The sequence below is a fragment of the Sturnira hondurensis genome, unplaced genomic scaffold, assembly GCF_014824575.4.
Source record: "Sturnira hondurensis isolate 20B ecotype Veracruz unplaced genomic scaffold, ASM1482457v3 Scaffold0013190, whole genome shotgun sequence".
In the NCBI taxonomy this organism is placed as follows: Eukaryota; Metazoa; Chordata; class Mammalia; order Chiroptera; family Phyllostomidae; genus Sturnira; species Sturnira hondurensis.
Window position 1 is genome coordinate 569739 of NW_028085821.1, and position 18518 is coordinate 588256.

The following is an 18518-nucleotide window of genomic DNA, read 5'->3' on the forward strand; positions in this document are numbered from 1 at the left end:
ACCGCCCTCAGTAAATGATGTGCATGTGGTGAGAACTGCACACCAGTGTTCTGTCTGTGGCACATGCTCTAACCAAGGTCACTTGTAAGATTGTTGTTGTTAATTATTTTTTTCTGTAATCCTTTCTGTCTTAAAGTCCTTAAGGGAAAAATCTTGGAGGAGATGCAATTATACGTTTTTCTAGTTACTTTTTGAAAGAAAGCATGTAATTTTCTTCCATTTTTATCTTCCTTTTGATGACTATGCCTTATAGTAGGCACTTGGCAAGGGGCAGACACTGGGTATAGTCCAGAAAATGTGCCCTCCCCACTGTCTGCATTATTATGTCTGATGTTCTTTAATGAGTGTCTTGTTTCTTACAGGACGGTTCTGTTCACTCTGACTTCTGTGGTTGTGCTCGTCATTACAACTGACTGGATCAGCTGGGACAAGCTGAATCGAGGTTTTTTGCCCAGTGATGAGGTTTCCAGAGCTTTCCTGGCTTCTTTCATTTTGGTCTTTGACCTCCTTATTGTAATGCAGGTAGGTGTCTTTGTGTTTCCCTCTTCACACTGAAGCTGCTCTGTGCTTTGTTCTGAGTATAACACACTATGCAGCCAAAGGCTCTGTAAAACTAGAGGAGTGCGTGGTTCCCAGCTGCTATTAACGGGGCCTCCTCTGATCATATTTTCAGCAATTTTACCAGGATAAGCCAACTGGGCTTTTATGAGAGGGGCACCAAAAATTCCTTGAATGAACATTGCCAGGTGGGCCCCTAGAAACCCTGCAGCATGGCGGTGTTTCCTGCCAAGGCTTCAGGGAAAACAAAACAAAGGAAAACAAACCACAAAAGACCCCCTGTCATTTAGTAAATGGAAGGCTGTAGAGATGAGGATGCTATAGAGCCAGCAAAATGGGGATAAGCAATTGCCAAGGCAACTCAGGATTTATAGCAGTTGAAATGGAATCATGTAAAAATGCTTTTCCGGGCTGTGAAAATGATCACTTTCAGTATTCACCAGAGACCCTTCCTTTTCGTGTAAACAGTATTTCTGCTCTGCCTAGCAACAGACTGTTTGTACAATAGCATCATGCTAACCAGTGCTGCTCATGTAATCTTCCAGTGTGAATGGTTTGGGGTCTTAGGGGTATCTATTGAGTGAGACAGAAAGAGACATTAACTGTTTCTTGGCATTTCATCTTGCTCATTATATGTCCATCCATTTGCTAGACGTTTTCTTACTGCTTCCATAAGGTAATTTTGGATTGTTCTCTCCTGAGGCATTGTGCGTTATTAGAACAAAGGCTACCATTGCTGGAGGGAAAGTCTCCTCCATTGTGCTCTGAACTTATGGGAGATTTCACAGGATAGCAGATTGGTTTTCTCATTTCTAGAGGTAACAAGAGACCTTTATAAGAAAGATTCTGTCATGGCTTAAAAGAGATAGAGGAGAAAACCTGTCTTCTTTATATAGAATAGAACCTAAACATTAGGTTCAGCATGGTCCCTAAAGTATATAGCTATTTTCATGGATGATCATTTATAATACATTATTGCTTTAAAAATAAGTTGAAAATTATTTGAAGACATAAAATTGCATACTTTGTCTCACCTAAAAATTGGTGTATTCATTCTTCTATGTCCAGTGGGATAGTTTCACAGAGCAAATAAAGCCCTGGATTCTGAGTAAGAAAGCACTGGTGGGTTCCGTATTTGTCTCTTTCTTACTGCAGAACCTCTTCTGGATGTATATAAAACTAAATTTATAGCACTTATACAATGATATATCATGTAGTGTTTATCTACAGACTTATTATTTTCCATTTAATACTTTTAACTAATATACTTCATTATGTGAAATATCCATTTTGTCCAAGTGGCCCTTGGGTATCTCTTTGAATCCATCTAAGAGTCAAAGGTATTAGTAGACAAGCAGACCACTGTCTTTTGAATTTGTTTAACCTTACGTATGTGAGAGCATAAATTTCCTGATTTCCTACTACCATCTACCACTTCTAACTTTAGATAGTTTTAACAATTCTGCCAATAAGTCTACTGAAAGCAGGGACTTGAAGTGGGAAAGTGCACCATTGCAATTTATAGATATTATGGAATCCAAACATACCAAGTAGAGAGAGATGGGAGAAAGGAAGTGTCATCAGGATTTGCACAGGCAGAATCAACAGGATTGGGAAGGGAGGGACATTCTGGAGGAAGGAAATGGCCTGAAAATGTTTACTGACTTGTGACGTGCTGAAGGGTTCAGAGAGTGGCCGGAGCTCCAGTCCGCGTTGTACTGAGGAATATTCATTTTGGCGACAAGTAACAATAACCCCGCCAACCAGCTTAATCAAAGGCGGATGTTTTCCTGTGTTCATAAGCATGACCTCCAGAATCCTGGAGGGCGCATTGTGTCTGGGGGACACGTGAGAGCAGAGCCTGAAGTGGAACAGGGAACCCAGACCTACCTTTCCCTCTCCAGCTTGTCTTTTTTCTCCACTGTTGCTTTCTTTTTCTCTCTTACTCTAAAGCAGTTTTTCAGCTTCCCAGCTCACAGATGGCACAACCAACATAGGGAGACCACTCCCTAGGTGCCAGGCCAAATTCCAGATTGCTGGGACAGGATTGAACTGTGCCCATCCGTGAACCATCTGGGGGGGTGAGGAAGTCCCAAAGGAAAGAGGAAAGAGTTTGGGCCTCAGCAGCCAAATTAGTAGGTATCTGATATAAAATGTCAAAATGGGCCCCCCCAAAGAAAGTCTGTTAGCTCTTTTTCTCTCCGCCAACACTGAGTCAGCTACCATGTTGATTCACCCTTTGCTCTGTCTCTCGTAGCCTAATCCTTCCGTCTCATTTCTCTGCCACCATGCCAGTCCTTTCTCCCCTCTGTGTGATCATAAAATACTCTCCTGTGGAAGCTTCTGCCTCCAGATGTCCCTGCCCCATATACCCTGTGCAGTTTACCCTCACAACCTTCCAATCCGAAACTCCATGTTGTGCGTGTCCTTCTCAGCCAGCAGGAGTCAGTGTCTCCTCATTGTCCAAGAGTCAAGTCCAGACTGCAGGAGCACTCTCTGAGTGCCCTCCATTGGCAGGCCCTGGCTGGGTTTTCTCCCACGTCTCCTGTGCTCAAGCTCTTCCCAGACCAAAGGGCTTGGTTGCTTGGCCCTTGACCACAGCACACTTACTCCAGGATGCCAGTGAGCCTCTTTGTCCTTCCCAGATGCATCTCTCTTTGGCTCTGCTCATCTAGACCCTACCATTGAGGACTGTTCCAACTCCCCCTCATAACAACCATGTCATTTCTTCTTGCTTTTAACTTCTTGGAACTTTGTACCTGGACTGCAGATCAGCATTTCTGTCCCTATAGAGCAGAAACCATAGCTTGTAACTCTACACAGAGCCTCACATGGGCAGCAGTAGGCCCAGAGTAATAACTGCTTGATGAGGATAAAGAAGCCGCCGCCTTTCCACACTGAGTTTCAGGCAAGCTCTGACCCCCTCTGGGAGCATTGTGTTGAAGGTACAGGAACTAACACATGTAGAAAGAGAGTTAGTTTAAAGAAACAGCTACAGAAGACATACATGCTCAAGACAGATAAAAATATATAACACAAATATCCTAACAAGACTATAACCAGCTAAACTGTGATCTAATTTGTTCCATACTCACATATTTCAGAAAAAAAGTAGCAAAGTAGCAAAAGTAGTGGAAATGGAGTGAGTACTTTCACTGAAAGGTTTGTCTTCATTAAAATTATTTAAGTGGTTTAAAAGCAATTGACTCCAGGCTTTTCTAATGATAGGAAAATTTAACTTACATTATCAAAAGGCATTTTAATGTTTGGTAAAAAAAGAAAAGAAACCCTAAGAATATGGAATTACTTACTGCTGAAAAAATTTTATTTTAACAAAATTTGTGTGTTGATTATGAATACTTATATGGCTATTTTTGTGAATATTTACTATAGGATTTTTCTACATTTATTGTTAAACGTATTTATTGTATCACATTTTTCTGTAGTTTGAGTAAAGTCTCTAGAACTAAGGCATAAACAGATATGATGTGACATTATATAAAAATCATCCATCGCTACAGAACATGAGAAGTAAATTATAAAAAACACTTCCCTTGAAGGAAGTTTTATCTCAGATTCTGTTTAATATTTATAATTATAGCATTTGATTTGATTTTACCTGTTCAGTTTAAGTATTTAATTTGCAGGTGTGTCCCTCCCCCACCCCTGCCAGACTGAAGAGCAGATCTAAGATATACGAGTTAGAAATGTGATGTCTGGTAGAGTAAGCAAAGAGAACAGGTGTCTTTTGAAAGAGAGAGAGAGAGAGAGATCAGAGTGGACGGAGTGGCAGGGGAAAACATGAAAGGAGAGGGTGAGAGTAGGAGGGTAGGCAGCTAAAATTTGAAAAGGCAGAACAATGAACAAGAAAAAAATTCCAGCTAGGAGTAGTCATATAATCAGTTTGGTCAGTTTTGTCCCATTAAGCTGAGAAAACATGTACAAATTCATTCCTAGCGTGCTTCGTGTCAGGTGCTGAAAACAGAGACGGGAGGAGGAGATCAGAGGTCACCGACCCAGTCCACGGGACTTTGTAGTCACATAGAGGAATTAATAATTTAATAGACCAAATAAGAGGAGAAAAAGAGACATTTTAGAAACAATCATTTATTTAGAAGAATTATTCAGGTAGAAGGTAAACACTTCTATTTTGGCTGCATTTTAAATTCATCTCTTCCACTGACCCAAGATCTAGTTGCTGACGTGAAGGCTTTAGAAGAGAGGAAGTTTCTTTTCGTACGATAAAGTGTGCTCTGTGCTTTTTACTAGACAGGAAGAGAGAGAGAAGAAGAGAGAGGAAGACAAGGAGGGAGGAAGGGAGGAGAGGTGAGGTACCAGAAAGACAGCGATGGGTGGGGGTAACTTGAGGGGCCAGTATGATTTTACAGTGTGTGAGTGGAGGCTGGCGAGATTCAGCAGTGCTGATGGCCACGGAGACTGCTGAAAGTTATATCTGTTGTTAAGTTTTTATTTACTCTTTGTCTCTCACAAGCACTTTATATAGCTGAACTCTAGGGCATTGGTATACAAAACATTTAAAAGTGTTGAGTTTCACAACTAAATCAATGTCGTCTGACATCAAGGTGGCATCTGCCGAACAAAATGCCCAGGAGGAAAGGCTTTATATCTGTATCTATATCTGTGTCTGTATCTATGTCTATAATCCTCTTTCTCTGGATGTACACTTATCCATACTTATATATCTCCACACATATATACCCATACAGATACACACACACACACACACACCTTTCTTCTCTTTAACAACCTCTCCTCTAGAAGGCTTCTCTCATCAGGTTGTACGTAGGTTGTGTCTGTCTTAGGTTTATGTATATAAACAGATACACAATATAAAATGCATTATATGTGTAATATTATAGCTTTATAGGTTTCAAAGTGATGAGAGGATTCTTGTAGAGGAGAGGCTTTCAAAGAGAAGAAGAAAGTTTCAAGGAGTATATTCTGGAGAATCCTTGTAGTGTTGATATCATTTTCCCACACATCTTTCTTACATTTTCTCCATGCACCTGCCTCCTACCTTTGTACCTACCTATCTCCTGTCACATGTGAGTTTCGTGAAGAGAGGAAAGGTATTTTTTTGATTTTGTATTTCCACAACTAGCTCACATTCAAGGCACTGCAGTTTTACCGTATTTGCTGAATGACAGAATAAATAAAGAAAATGAGCATAACATTATTTCAGAAAAGCCCAAGAACATGAGTTTTTCAAGATGTAAAATATTTACCAACAGCAGGAGAATGAACCATCAATAATAGTAGATTCGGTCATTTCCACTGAATTATAATTTTATACATATTAAATATCTAAATAGAAATATGAATAAATCACTCCATTAAGTGTTAAAAAGGACTCTTGGTCTAGTTGAAGAGCACTTAGAGAGAAGCTATATTTCCCCAAAAGTAATTCTTGAAACACTGAAAAAATAATTATGAAAATTAGATTCTATAATCATTTTATTGTATGACATCTAAAATGTGTTTGTTTTCTGTTTTGTGCATGGTTCTCTGAAGTAGGTTGACTACTTGAAAAATAGATGATATGACTCTTGGAAGACTTTATTTTTAAAATGCCATTGCCCTGACGTTAGTAGGGCGCTACTGTTGAGGCCATAGCTGTTGCGAGTAAAATCAGTCCCTTTAGAACATGGGGCAGAACAAAAGTGTGGACCTATTTTAATTAAACAGCCATGCTGTTTAGACAAATTGGCATATATTTTCAGAATGAGTTATTCCAACTAGTTTTGTTTACATGCTACTTAGAAAGAAAGGGTTGTTTAAATCCCTATTCACCATTTTATTTTGACATATTCTTCAGCTTTGGAAATACCTTATATAGCCTTCTTCAAAGTATTTTAAACTCCTTTTCACAATTGTTTTACATCTTCATGTTCCTTACACTCCTGTTTGAAAGCACAGTAATGGGCATTTCTGGCGTAGGCCCCAAGTGATTACATGGAATAAGGACTTATAATTTAAGTAACACCCAGAATCACCATAAATGCCTCCTGTGTTTATGTGCCTAAGAGGTTGAGTCTCAGCTTTATTTATTGTCACCATTTGGTGTATCTGACATCACTGCTGGTCCAGTGGAAAGAGAAATTGTTCAAGGAGAAACATAAAGGGGAACCTCTATATATTTATCAGTAACCCCAGCAATTGCCCTTCAAATAGCAGACAAACTTACCATGGTAAATCATATCCATGCAGCGTGGAGGAGTCCAGTCACGTGGGAAGTCTGCAGGAGTTGCCACGAGAATATACCTTGGCAGGTGACTTGTGAGAGCAGGAAAACGTTGGCAGAAAGTAACAGTTGAGTTGGATGCATTGGGTTAACAGGCAAAAGAAATTTTAGGAGCCAATCACGGGCACTGGAGTGACAAACACACTTGCAAACGAAGCTAATGGTCTGGTGAACATGCGATACAGATCACAGTTTTGAAACAGGCGGTAAGTTTTATGAGGATTATTGTGAGCAAAAGAGATCATTCAAGTCTTTATGGATAATGTGGGGAAAATGTAGCTTGAAGGAATTATAAGATTTGGTTAAGCAAGTGGAAAACAGAGACATTTAAGTTTTATCCCAATTTAAATACTCCAATCCCCAAGCTATTTTTTTAAAGAACTAGAACATGATTTTAAAACTGGGAAGATGTACACTTGATACTATTTCACATGAGCAATAATTTTTCAAAGCCACATGAGGCAGAAAGATATAACTCCTTCAAATTTTATTTTTCCACAAGATGCATGATTATTTCTAGGTGCTGTGGAATGATTAGTGCCTGATCACCACTCCCAAACAGTGTCCCCCCCCTTAGCCCTCACCCCCATCTTTGCATGAGTGTGTCACAGTTAGAAGTCATGTAGAAGTTGCCATTGTCTTTACAACACTTATACAAGATATAGAATGCAATGTTGAAGACTGACACATTCAGTCACTTCATTAGGCCCCCTGCTCCTCTGGGGCAAGTTTTCAACTCAAAGTATGGTTGTACTTTAGGTCAGAATGTTGTAAATGATGCTAAATGTAAGCCCTATTGACAGACATTCCTTTCAAATATACTCCTCCCAGCACAGATCAGCCAATACTTTATAACTGCTCTTAGTGGAGTGTCAAGAATACAGGCTTTTTCTATGGGCTCCTCTATTAAGTTTTTAAGATACAAGGACAGCTAAGGAACAAGTTAAAAAATATTGGCAATGAGAAGTCATGGAAGTCAATTCAGCAACCCCCAGGAACTCAGAACATTCATTTTAATTCATGCCTAAAATAAAAAAATGAAAAACAACCATTCTTAGACAGACAACATTAATAATATCTCAGAATTGTAGAATTCTAGAGTTGGAGAAATAATTAGGACTACATAATCATAACCTGATATTTACAACTAAAGCCTGAGGTCATAAAGTTAGTCAGTGGTGGGGCCCAGTCTAGAACATGCCTTCCAAATCTCAACCCTCTATCCCATCGGGTAGTTTCAAAGTCAAAGGCTCATTTCCTCTGGAGTTGGCCGTGCAAGGAGAGCCTTGGGGAATGTTGTGCAGAGAGTGGCTCAAAAGCTAGTCTAATTAGACTGGAGATTGGGACCGAATACGGGAGACTCATGAGAACCCTTTATGCGTAAATGAGAAACAAGCTACTAAGAAGGGCAGTGGAAACATAACTGGACTAATAAGAAAACAGATGGAGAGAGAGCAGGAGGCAGAAGGAAACATAAAAGGCAGCATTCACCGAGCACTCACTGTATACCGGGGACTCTCCTGAATGCTTAGACATACTTTATTTTATTTGATCTTCTCAACTCCCACCCCCATGCAAAGTTGATAGTGTCATTTCATATAATGAGGATTTCCTAAGACAAACAGCTGGAGTCTGGATTTAGCAGTAAGAGAGTTAGGGGAAAAAAATCAGGCTTTCTGACTCCAAAGCCCACGCATTTTTCGTACCTTGTATTGTTGTACATATCCAATTAAGTAATATACACAGTAACCACAGCAAAGCACTTTATGGGTGGCAGGAGGCTTAGTGAATAATGGGAACAGTCCTGCGATAGACTAAAGCCAGGACTATATTTCTTAGTGCAGGGTGACCTAGGTTAAGTCACTTCATTTCTAGGAATCCATTTTTTCATCTACAGCATGAAATTTTTTTTTATTCATGTTACAGAATTTTTATGGTAGTCTAATCAAAAAGATACTTGAAGTGTGATATTTTTGCAAATCAAATTTTGTAATTCAGATAGAAGAAAATTAATTCATTTATATGAAAAAAATTTTCAGAGGTATGCTTTGAGCTATGATTAATCATTCCAGGTGTCTTTTCATTTCACCTAAGGGAAACTGTAATAACTTGACGATATAAAGAAGTTAGAGGTGGAGTAACAATGCATTGTAGCTATAATCTGCTAGTAGAGATGCCAGTGAGAGGATGATTCACACCCTTTCCTGATCGGAATAATCGCCAAAACTCTTAAAAAATGTGAGTTCTCTGTGGGGAGATCCCCAGGAGTTTCTTCTGGTTTACTAAGCTTGCAGCTGTGCCTGGACATTGCTAGGCTCTACAGATAACTCTCGCGAGCATGGTCATCGCATTAGAGTCGGCTGTGTGCCGCCTACAAATGCAGATTCTTGGGTCTTCCTCTTACCCAGTGGCATCAGAATCACCAGGGAAATTTCCGTGGACTTGAGTTTTCATTTAGGCCAAAGGTTATTTCTCTAAAACCCACTGCTCTAAGTGAATACGCGGGTAATAAGTGAATGTTTGTTGTTACTTTGATTCGCACGTTTTTACATAACAGAACCCCAAGAAAATGACAAGTTGCCAGATGCTACTTGAAATGTATTGTATTTGATGAATTTGGGGGAATTGTTCAGAATGTTGCATTTCTCCTATAAAACTACATCATTCTTGTGATGCACATTGTGAATGCCGAGCAATTAAAACCAAATATGTACCAAATATGTTGCCGACTGGTTATGTCTGCCTTGATACTTCATGGGCTTCCCTGGCTCATTGTGTCCAAATCCACCCTTATGAATCCCTCAGACTGTTATCCACTCAGTCACTCAAGCCAAAAACCTTGAAAACACCCAAGATTTCTCTATATCACTCTTCTTTGAGTCAGTCATTAAGCTTATATGTTCTTCTTGCTGAATATCTCTTGAATCTGTTTGCCTTTTAGACTCTATAACCTCTGCCTTAGTTCAGGTTACCATCAGCTTTCACGTGTAGGAGCACAATACTCTTTCTTTTCTTTTAACATTTCTCCAAAGTAATCTATTTAACAACACAAAAAATTTCACCCTCAATATTCCTTTGATAGAAATTCCTTTGTGTGCCCTACTAAGCCTGCCATCATCTAGCCCATGCCTCGCTGCTGGCTTCTTCCTATGACCCTCCTTTCCTTCCCCCATCCCACAGCTACATTTTATAGTCCATGAATTCTGAAATTGCTGCTGACTACCCAAGTCCTAATGCGTTTTCAGGGTGTGGGCCTTTGCACACACCATATGGGGCCTCTCCACCATGTATGTGTATTTGTGTGTGTGTCGTGTGTGTGTGTGTGTGTGTGTGTGTGTGCGATCTGCTGCCCTCAGCCTTCTTAGTCCCACGCTCCTGACTCTGCAGGAAAGCCAGTAAGCCACGGAATGCAGGTGGCATCTATAATCAGAAAAGGGTAAAGTAGCAATTCTTTCCTGGAGCTTCCAGAAGGAAGGCAGCCCTGCCAACACCTTGATTTTGCTCCCTGAGAGTTCTTTTGAAATTTTTGCCTCCAGAACTGTAAGATAATACATTAGGCACAAAGTCTGTACTAATTTGTTACAGAAGCAATAGGAAACTAACACACCTGAGTTTCTCCACGTTTTTGCTGATACAGGGTATTATTGATCTTTAAAAATTTTTCTAGTCCAAAGGTCAAAAGTATCTTATTGCTCTTTAATTTTGCATTATTAGTTGTTGAGCTTATTTTATTCCGTGAGATACTGGATGGGTATTAAAATTGCTTTATAAATAAACAGCTCATGGGTTGATCCTATTTCATTATTGAGGTTTTAGGTGGTTTTTTTTTTACCCTTTGTACAATAAGTACCATTTTTACTGTTGATACCCAATACATTGAGAGAAGTGCTTACTAAGTTTGTATCTGAAATCTGTGGTTAATTTTTATAAAGTAAAACAACCTTTCAACATCTCCAGAGATGTTCACATGTGATTTCATTGTTTTCTACTTTCAACTATAAATTTAATAAACTGTGAGAGTAATTCTCCTTCCTTGCCTCATCCTTTGTGGTAGCGCATTACTGTTCAATACATGCTGAACTTGATTTTGCCTGTATATTTATACGTCAGAAGTGTGTGTCCTTCTTTTCCTGCTAACGTTATCATGTTATGTTAGTACTGTAAACATATGGAAAGCCTCTGTCTCTGCTGTGCTCTGGAATTATTTAAATACATGGGATATTTCCTGGTACACTCTCTTCTCTGCTTCATTATGCTTCTTCTTTCCCTACCCCATTTTTATATTATGTGACTAATTCCAATGATATTTAGGCAAGAAAAGGAAAATACATATATTATCTCAAGCTTCTATTTTGACAGTGAAATCCCCATCCTGCACATTTTTACATCCATACACCATCCCTGTAGTTATGGAAGGAAAAGGAGGTGAGAAATGAGCAAGGGGCTCCTTGGAGAGTTGTTGGCAATGTGGTCCTGGTTACCTATAATTTCTTTAGATTTCTTTTCCTATGATATTTTAGTGTTGTTACTATCATTATCATTATTATCAATTATGATTATGCCTATATGAAAGCCTGTTGTAGCAAGTTAAAAATACATAATTTATTCATCGTTTATAAGGTCAGCTTGGCCTGTGTTAATAGAAGTGTCCAGGATGAAAGGAATAATAGCACCATGTTACTTCATCATGGTCAGAACGCTTCAGCAGAATTACATTGAGTGGGGAGTGTTGCATTAAAAATGTATTAACTTTTTAAATTGCCAAAAGCATTGCAAGTTCTTTGCAAAAAAAGTTGGAAAGCACAGAACAGAATAAAGAATAAATAAAATTATAATGCAATCACCCATGTATATCCATCATTACTTGTAGACTTTAATTATTGTATATAGTCACGTATATATTTTCCCAAAACAGAATCACAAACTACATTATTATTGTTTTGTAACCTGCTTTTTTGCTTCATAAGATGTCATTAAAATTTTCCACATCATGAAATATTCTTTCACAAGATCATTTTCATGATTGTCTTCTAATTTCATCTGTGATGATATTAACAAATTACTTATTGTTAAACATTTGTGTTCATTTTGTTACTGTTTATGGCGCTGCAATGAGCATGATACAATTATTATTTTCTCCAAATAAATTCCCAGTTTATTTGTTAAGTTAGAAGTGTTGCATATTATAATGACTTATCACATGCTTAACCAAATTTCCCTCTAAAGGGTCTTTTACTTATCATTCCATGACAAGAATAGGAAGGTTACCACTCACCTTACCAATAAAGAATATTGGATTTGAATTATCGTATTTTTTGGACTATAAGACACACCTTTTAACCACATTTTTTGCTTCAAAGTTTTTTTTCTAGCTTCCTCCTTTAAAATCTAGGTGTGTCTCAGTGGATTGAGCACGGGCCTGCGAACCAGAGGATCGCGGTTCGATTCCCAGTCAGGGCACATGCCTGGGTTGTAGGCCAGTTCCCTGCAGGCCAACTCCCAGCAGGGGACACACAAAAGGCAACCATACATTGATGTTTCTCTCCTTCTCTCCTTCCCCTCTAAAGCTAAATAAATAAATAAAATCTTAAAAAAAAAATCTAGGTGTGTCTTACGGTTCGAAAAATAGATGCACCTAAGTTGTAGAGGAGGGAAATAGGAAAACATTTTTGAAGTAAAAAATGTGGTCCAAAGGTGGGTCTTATAGTCTGAAAAGTACAGTACTAGGTTCCAACTGGGTTGGCAAAAACAAATGAGTATTTCCTTTTGATACACATTCTTAATTACACACGTCCATGATGACTAGTTCAACAACTCTTTCAAATTTTGGACCTTTTTTTGACTTTTAGCAAGACCGTACAAAACAGTACACAATACAGCCGTCTCAGGGGCTCGGGGCAGCCGAGCAGATTGTGAGCAAGCAAATATGCCAACTTCCGCAGTGAGTCATGTCAGGGGGATGTGCAGAGACCATCACCATCCTCCCTTGTCCTCAGATTTTGTCACCAAATAAGCTGAGGTCACATTAGGTCTCCTGCTGTGTGGGGCTAGAAAATCTTATTTTCAGAGCTTTTTCCACTTCACAGTCAAGGACAAGGGACGGTGTATGTGTAGTGAAGGAGATCCTTTTTTTCTTAAGTCTATTAGCTATTCATGTCGGGGGGGTGGGGTGCGGGTTGTGAATTGGTTGTTCAGAGCTTCTGCTCAATTTTTTAAATCAGTGTGCCTAATACTTGCCTCATTGACTCATAATAGCTCTTTGCACATTAAAGATACTACCTATTTTTCTGTCGCATATATTATGAATATTTATTTTGGTGTCATTTGTTATTAAGATTGTTTGCCAACTTAAATCTACCCCCAAATCGCCTGGTACCTATGTGTGTAAGTCTGCCTGTCGCAGGAGGTGGGGTGGATGTGGGTGTGTACACACATGCACATAGACATGTTTAATACAAATTTGTAAACACTGCCCACTGAAAATTTGATATAAAATGTCAAGTTAGAATTCTGGAATCTGAATCTTAGAAAGCCCAAGCGTGATTCCGATGCAGGGAATCAGAGATTCACACTCTGATTTATGCTAGGGATTGTTCAACACGCAGTTGTTTCCTGTTTAGGTCTATTGAAATTGTCGATTGTTTCCTTTGTGACATCTGCCTGTTCTGTGAAGCTGTGAACACTGGGTGTCAAAAGAGACACTGACAAACCTGAGACATGTCCAAAGGCCAACAAGCGCAATGCTGAGACGACCAGTGAGAATGACAGAGGAATGATGGAGGAAACGGGGGTGTGTAGCTTGAAGCATGTACTTTGGGGAGAAACACATTAGCTGTCTGCTACTGGTGTCCAAGAGAGAAGGCGGCTGCCCTGTGTTTCACCCGAAGGCTGTAAGTAAAAGAGTGGGTTGAAATGCAGGGCAACAACTCCATCTTCTGTGAATTTTCCTTTATAAAACCTCTCTGCTCACATCACTTTCCTGTTTGCAACCCCTTTGTGGGTTTTGTTGTCTTTAGAACACTAGGTGTCCTGTGAGATGCCTCCCTTGGGAGCCTCACCGCTCGCCACCCCACACTGCTAAGGTGCTGCCAGATAAATGGCGTGATGTTTCTCAAAAACTCGATAGCTTCATGCATCTCGTTTCCTTCTCAAATCCAAGTGGCACAAGCTATCTGGTCTACTGGACCCCTCTTCCCTCTGGCCCGAGGCACATGGGAAGCTCTAGTCAGGGCTGAGACTTTGGGAGTCAAGTTTCTCTCGTCATCATCTCTGGAATATCACCAACGTGACCGTATCCAGCAAATAAGTCCACCGAAAGCCCAAGGATGTCTTTATATGGATTTACATGTATTAATATGTAGCTAACATTTGTTCGTTATAGGCTTGGTACTAGGGCTACAGAGATGAACAAAATATATATCCTCTTTTCTAAGATCCTCAACATCTCAGAAAAGAGTTCATGAAAATTAAATGGGAACGTTTAGTGAATATTTAAAATTGTAGAGATCACAATGATATAATTCACATTCCAGCAGTTATTGAAATTTGAGTAAATATATAATGCATTCAGACATAAAATTATGTTTAAGAGGATAAATAAAAGAAAAATAATTAAGCTTGCTTGAGTTATGTAGGGGAGGAGTAGCATTGGGTTTTGAACCAAATGCATACTTTTTGCTAAGATGACTAAGTGAAAGATGTTTATGCTTCCATTGAAAATTGGATTGGTGTTATACAGCATGTTAACTGAAAGACATGCTCATTTTCACTTGCTTAGGAATCCTTATAATGTTCAATAAAGCAGCCGTGTGTTTTTGCATAACAAAAGGCAATGTGCATAGTTAATCACTAAATGCCTTGGGATAATGAGTATGTTAAGTATTTTAGCATCTGTTATATTTATATTCCATCGTGGTCATTAATGGGTAATTTTCTCTTCCACTATATAGAAGAAGACAATTTTTTTCTTATTGTTACACTGCAATTTAAGGTAGGAGTTGTAGGTTTTTTTAGCAGCCAGTTACTCAAGTTGCACTTGGAGCCAGTCCCTTCAGATACCAGTTTGCTTCCAGTGTAGCTGAAGTTCGAGTCAGAAAGAACCCCACGATTGCCAAGGTCAGAAGCCCCCAATACTTTAATTCCATATCTACACTCAGAGCTGGCTAGTGGGCTGGCATGGAATGCCCATTTAGGAAAACGCAGTCCTCAACATTACGTACAGTGAGTTAGATGCCTAGACCCAGGCCCACACTTCTGTGTGAGGTTACAAATGTGTTTTTCTCTGTGGAGCAGTGAGCCGGTTAAGTGATTTCTAAATAGTGGACTTGTCATCCAAATGCAGTTTGGTGTTATCTGTAGTTGATCAAAAAACCAGAGCTTTTTCTCAACGTGATTAATAACCCTTTTATTCTTTCACTGTAGAACATCTTGAGAGTTGTATTAGCTAAGGCTGATTTCCTTTGCAAGCTCCCAAACCATGCACAGCCCACCAGACTAAGCACTCTTTGGAGGCATGAGCCCTCGTATTTATCTTTGTATCACGGCCATTTAGCCAGTGTGTAGCAGTAAGGGTCTCCATAGATGTGCACTGAGTTGTGTTAACTTTATTCGCCATGGATGATAAAAGCTACCAAGAATTTCAGCACTATTAACACTTAGTTCTATTAGGATTTGAAGCTTTAAGAAGCAGTGCATTTTATTTTGCTGGTAAGTAAACATCTGCACGAGGGAACTGTTAGCTCTTATCGTTAGTTCATTCATTCAGCTGCTTTTGGGAAACTGCTGTCACAGACTAGACAGAGCAGCGAATTCTAGCCAAGCCAAGCAAATGTTATAAAATCAATGCTGTAATTTTTAATGAAAATATGTCTTTGGTTGGGATGTGGACCAATTTTTTCAATATTTACCTTAAGGTTTTGCTGCCATCTCAACTTCTTTCTAGAGAATTCTAGAATCTTCCTGTAATGGGAAGGTCTGCTCATTACCAGAGAGTTCAGGGACCTCAAAAAGCCCAGTGTTATGAGAAAATCAGAATCTGTCATTAAAAGGTAGAGTATATAAATAAAAGTCGCCAGTTGTACCAGTGACATCTTGTCTCAGTGACTCGTTTTTTAAAATGAATCATAGTAGACGTACAATGTTATGTTAGTTTCAGTTGTACAACATAATGATTCAGCATTTAACTACCTTATGAAGTGATCACTGCATCAAGTCTAGCAACCGCCTGTCAGCATACAAAGTTACAGTATTCTTTAACTACATTCCATGTTCTGCACCATCCCCAACATTTAATTATTTTATAACTGGAAGCTTGCACTTCTTAATCCCCTTTGCCTATTTTGTCCATCTTATTGTTCCCCACCCCTCTAGCAAACATCAATTTTTTTCTCTGTGTCTATGAGTCTGTTTCCATTTTGCTTTAGTTGTTCATTTGCCTTGCGTTTCAGTTCACACGGGAGTGAAATTTTATGGTGTTTGTCTTTTTCTGTCTGATTTATTTCACTCTGTGTAATACCACTGCCCCCCGCCCCCAGTCCATCCATGCTCTTGCAAATGGCAAGGTTTCATACTTTTTCATGGCTGAGTAATATATCTTACATATTCTTTATCCATTCATCTATCGTTGGACACCTAGGTTGCTTCCATATTTTAATATTGTTAGAATGACCACACTACCCAGCAGTTTACAAATTCAATGCATTTCTATCAAATTAGCCATGTCATTCTTCTCACCTACTGATGGCCACTTAGGTTGCTTCCACACTTTGGCTGATGTAGGTAATGTCGCAGTGAATGTGGGGGTGCAGATATCTTTTTGGGTTAATGTTTTCCTTTTCTTCAGATAAATACCCAGAAGTGGAATTTTGGGAGTGTGTGGTAGTTCTTTTTAAATTTTTGAAGAACCTCCATATTGTTTTTCACCAACAGTGCCCAAAGATTCCTCTTTCTCCACATCCTTGTTAACACTTATTTGTCGTCTTTTTGAGAATAGCCACCTGACAGGTATGAGGTCAAAATTCACTGTGGTTTTGATTTGCATTTCCCCGATAATAGTGAAGTTGGGTGTCTTTTCCCATCTTTGTTGGCCATCTATTTGTCTTCCTCAGACCTGCCTATCTTTTCAATTGGGTTTTTTCTTTCATTTTGATTTTGAGTTGTATAAGTTCCTCATATATCTTAGATAGGTACCACTTGTCAGATATATCATTTGCAAATATCTTCTCCCATTCAATAGATTGCCTTTTCATCTTGTTGATGGTTTTCTTTGATGTTCAAAAGCTTTTTAACTTCATGTGTTCCCTTTTATTTATATTTGCTTTTGTTACTCTTGCCTGATAGATAAACAAATATTGTCAAGACTGTTGTCAAAGAATTTATTGCTTATGTTTTTTGCTGTGAGTTTTGTGGTTTCAGGTCTTGCATTTAAGTCTTTAATCCACTTTGAGTTTATTTTTGTATATGATATAAGAAAGTGGTCCGATTTCATTTTTTGCATGTCTCTGTTCAGTTTTCCCAACACAATTTATTGAAGATGCTATCTTTTCCCCATTGTGTAACATATTCTTGCCTATTTTATTGTAGAGAAATAGACCATAAAATGTGGGTTTATTTCTAGGCTCTCTATTCTGTTTCATTGACCTTTATGTCTGTTTTTGGGCCATTACCAACTGTTTTGATTACTATAGTTTTGTAGTGTAGTTTGAAATCAGGGACAGTGATACCTCTAGCTTTGTTCTTTTTTTTTTTTTTCAAGATTGCTTGGACTATTTGAGTTCAGTGACTTGAAATCAGGATGAGTTGCTTAAGGAATTTAGGGAGCTAATATAAGAAATAAGAAAACATATCTTGATGTCTCAAGACACAGTTGTGTTTCTAGAACTCTAGCTTCCACAGAGCTGCCATGGGGGCCAGCAAAGTGGGAAGCAGAGGCCATAAAAAGGGTAGGGGATGAAAGAAGAACTACCTACCTAACCAGCACATGTTCAACTTTATTGAAGTTTCCTATAAAATATCTCTCAGAGTTTCAGTGTTGACAATATTTTGAACACCATGCCTCTAAATAGCAGCACAAATATAATAGTGAATAACTCAGGAAGAAGTGTATAGATTCTGAAAAGTCAAACATACAGAATAGAGGTTTAGTAACAGGCACAAAAATATCTTATGACTCAGTGTGAACCAATACTATGCTGTGGCTGCCAAAACAAAACAAAACAAAAACCTATAGAGACTTGGGCTACATTACAAGAAATATGGAATTTAAAACATTGGACGTGGTAAGTCAGCTCTAATTTGAACTGAATAACCCTACTTATCCAGAACTGTATTTAGAAAGATGGACACAAAGCTGCCATTTTCACGAGACATTTTCCAGGATAATGAGGAGCAATACAAAATTTGGAAAAGAAAATTCCCGAGGGAAATAAGATAATTTCCTTAAAACACTAAACATTGGTATAAGGTAGAGACTTTGTCTTAAGGTTCTTAACCTTGTTGGGAGGTAGAAGTGAAATAGTCAAAGGTCAGATCGTGAGAAAAAGGGAGAGAAACTCAAGATAGGGTGAGCCCTACCTTGGAATTTGAAAATAATTTTTATTGCGATACAATCCAAGTACCATAAAATGTCTCATTTGAACTGGTTTTTCGGCATATAGCTCTGGGGCATTACATGGCTGCGTATCTGATAAAGACTCTCTCC

General features: G+C 38.8%; 1 protein-coding gene across 3 annotated transcripts in view; it reads left to right on the plus strand.

Annotated features, from left to right (window-relative positions):
• Nucleotides 1–18518, plus strand: part of TMEM117 (transmembrane protein 117) — a 402837-nt gene that overhangs the window by 332076 nt on the left and 52243 nt on the right. For all 3 annotated transcript variants that reach the window (XM_037061077.1, XM_037061079.1, XM_037061080.1), the window contains one exon: nucleotides 363–522. In XM_037061077.1, coding sequence (XP_036916972.1) covers nucleotides 363–522 — 160 coding nt within the window. The remainder of the gene's footprint in view (nucleotides 1–362; nucleotides 523–18518) is intronic.